The 3040-nt window shown below is 56.6% G+C and overlaps 2 protein-coding genes across 2 annotated transcripts in view; one reads left to right on the top strand and one right to left on the bottom strand.

The window, feature by feature from the left end:
• Positions 1-175: 175 nt before the first annotated feature.
• Positions 176-1645, top strand: VDAG_08782 (chromatin structure-remodeling complex protein RSC7; the record flags this gene model as incomplete). The annotated part of the gene is made up of 1 exon (XM_009651099.1): positions 176-1645. One exon carries the CDS (start codon positions 176-178, stop codon positions 1643-1645), a length of 1470 nt encoding a protein of 489 aa, XP_009649394.1.
• Positions 1646-2670: 1025 nt separating this feature from the next.
• Positions 2671-3040, bottom strand: part of VDAG_08781 (uncharacterized protein) — a gene marked incomplete at its 5' end in the record, with an annotated part of 769 nt that continues 399 nt past the window's right edge. The window contains one exon of the mRNA XM_009651098.1: positions 2671-3035. Within this exon, the coding sequence (XP_009649393.1) occupies positions 2865-3035 (171 nt within the window). The 3' untranslated portion in view covers positions 2671-2864. The remainder of the gene's footprint in view (positions 3036-3040) is intronic.

Below are 3040 nucleotides of genomic sequence, written 5' to 3'. Positions count from 1 at the left end.
TGCCCGGCCAAGCTGTCGCGTACGCGCCCATGCAATGCATCGCTCACCAAAGACGACGCCAACAAGACGACGCTGAAGGGCCTGCCACAGTTCGAGACCATACCACCGACCAGCTGAACCAAGCGGAGATGAATATCTGCCGCGCGAGATTGATGAGTTCGGCGAGAAAAAGGTCATGGCCAACGGCCAGCTGCTAGGAGGGCGGACCTACCGGTGCCGCACATTCCTGGTGCCAAACCGCGGCGACCGGCTGTTCATGTTGGCAACGGAGTGCGCCAGGGTCTTGGGATACCGAGACTCTTACCTCTTGTTCAACAAGAATCGATCGCTTTTCAAGATCATTGCCAGCCAGCCTGAAAAGGATGACCTGGTGGCTCAGGAAATTCTTCCCTTTTCTTACCGATCGCGGCAGATCGCCATCGTTACGGCGCGGTCCATGTTCCGCCAATTCGGCAGTCGCGTCATCGAGAACGGACGTCGCGTCCGTGACGACTACTGGGAGACCAAGGCTCGAAAGCAAGGTTTCACCGAGGCTGACCCTGCGGGCGAGAAGCGGCCTGGACAGGCCAAGGCTCGCGAGGCTGCCGAGGCCCAGAACCAGGTCATGCTTGGCGGACCCCAAGGTGAGATTGTCTACAGCAACGCGCCGGCCCAGTTCCCTGGCGCGCCGCAGCAGCCTCAGATTGTCCAGCCGGGCATGCTCGGGCCCGCTGGAGGATCGACCCGGATGCCTATGATCTCCCTGGGTACGGATCTCAGCGACACTCGCCCACGTGACTATAGCGTCAACTTCAAGGGAGGTCCTCGCCAGGAGATCACTGGGCCACCGTACCAGGACCTGACGCGTCCAGCTCAGCCAGGCGAGATCAACCAACAGGCACACCATGCTGCTGAGTACAACAGGCAGGTCACGCAGAATCGTGAAAGGAGCAGCAACTACTTGCAGGACCACTGGCGTCGTCCACACGAACAGCCTCAATCAGCCAGCCTGCACCAGCAGCAACCCATCAGCACGACCGAAGCATCTGTACCAACGAGTCGGGCTGCTGTCCAGTCGCCCCACACTTCCTCCGTGAACATGTCGCAGCCAGGTCTGGTTCCCAATCAGAGCCCTCAAATGGGACTGTCGAACCCTCCTTATTCTCAGGCGATCCATGCCCAGAACCCCATCAGCCAAGCGCCGATGAGGGGTATGCCACAGAGCTCGCCGCAGCTGAACAACAGACCGACGTCACTGGGCTCAGGGGCGACCGGCAGTCTGTCGCAGTCCACCCCGAGCTACCCTTACCCAGGCGGCTCCGGGCAGATGTGGCCACAGCAGATGCCGCAGGCACATCAGCACTATCCTGGGTACACGACGCAAGGGCAGCAGCAGCAACAGCAGCAGCAGTCGCACCCGCAGCAGTCACCCGCTCCCCAGCCTCAGCTCCGACAGCACTCATCCAGCGGCGTGCAGCCAGGCATGCAGTTTTCCGGCATGCCGGGCATGAGCCAGGGTTATGGATCGAACCAGGCCATCTACTCTGCCGAACAAACACCACGACAGTACATGCCCCAGCCAAACCCGGGCGCCCCAGCCGTTAGCCAGGCATGGTCGAACCAACAGTCGCCTGGCGCGCAGTGGTGGGCCAACCAACCTCAATAGGCACAACGCACACAAGTCATGACGAAGCAAGCAACGGGCCGTTCCTCACGGGAGCCCATGACCCCGCCATCTTGGGGTCGATTATTTATATACACAAATGGTCTGAACACGATTTTCGGCCTTGTTCTCTTGGCTGCCGTATTTGGAGGATACCCCGGCATACATTTAGTGGTGGCTACTTTTTTTTTGTTTGGTTGACCGATCGTCCTGGGAGTCTGCCCGATGCATTCATGCCGAGGATTGGGATAGAGGAGTTGGGCGGTTCTGGGGGGATGGTTAGTTTTCGATCGATTGCTGGGGCGGTCTTCCGTTCATGATGCGATACCGACTTGGCGACAACACACGGAAACCAGTGTCCCTCCTTCCGAGCGCTGTTGAGCTCATCCACAACCTCGACATGATTTCAGGTATATCGCTTTCATTCTTGTGTTGTCTTGCGTGTTTTTTTCCTACCTAGTTTTTTGGCTTGGGTTTCTTCTGCAATCCATTGTACCTTGTCTGAGATGCCAACGACGGTGCACGAGGATAAGGATGGATTGGTGTTGACGAAGCAGGTCAACGCGGCCGACGGCCATATTGACCTGTAGCTAGCTTGCGCGCGGTGGCTTTCTGGGTACTTTTCTTTCCATGCAAGGCAACACATCCGCCTGTATTGGCCGTTTCTCTTTCTATGCCGCCTCTGCTTGTTCGGTTCTTCGTTTCTTAGGGCGGGGTTCTTGCAGCATAGGAGGTGTTTTCGCTTTTTTTTTCAGCTGTGATTTTGGCCAGGATACCTTTGGAAGTCGGATACACGTCGCAACGAGAAGGGTAGAGAGGCCCTATCTCTGTGTCGTTGTGCTTTTCTCGCTGGGTGAGGAGCAACTTTGTCCGGGGGCTTCTCTGCTTCTTTTCTGTCTTTCTGTTTCTCACCTTTCGCTATTTTGCTCTTCAGTTTGATAGGGGGGGTGGGCTGCCTAGGCTGCATGGGATACCTCAATGATGGGAATACGCTGATCAATTGCTCTTCATACTCGTTCTGTATCTTGTGTATTTCAATTCGTGATTGATGCTGTAGTTGATGGGTGCTGCTTGTAGACCAAACGTGGATGTACGCGTAGTCGACAACAAGATGTAGTTTCTGTGGCTCTTATCACGCCCGCAGCCTCGAAACCCAAAGCAGCCGCTCACCATGTTGTGATAGGAGCTTACTCCGTCCCTTTATAGTTGCTTCTCTTCTTTTTTAATCACTGTCATTGCCATCCAACGCCTCGTCAGCCTCCTCCCGGTCAGCCCTGTCCTCGTCTCCTTCCAGAGCATCGACCGTCTCGTCAGCCTCACTGTCCCCTTCTTCTTCTTCCTCCTCCTCTTCCTCGTCGTCCTCCGCCTCCTCCTCCTCCTCCGCCTCGTCCGTCTCAT

The sequence above is a fragment of the Verticillium dahliae genome, genomic scaffold (assembly GCF_000150675.1).
Source record: "Verticillium dahliae VdLs.17 supercont1.22 genomic scaffold, whole genome shotgun sequence".
NCBI classification, from domain to species: domain Eukaryota; kingdom Fungi; phylum Ascomycota; class Sordariomycetes; order Glomerellales; family Plectosphaerellaceae; genus Verticillium; species Verticillium dahliae.
This window is presented reverse-complemented; position numbering and strand designations above follow the sequence as displayed.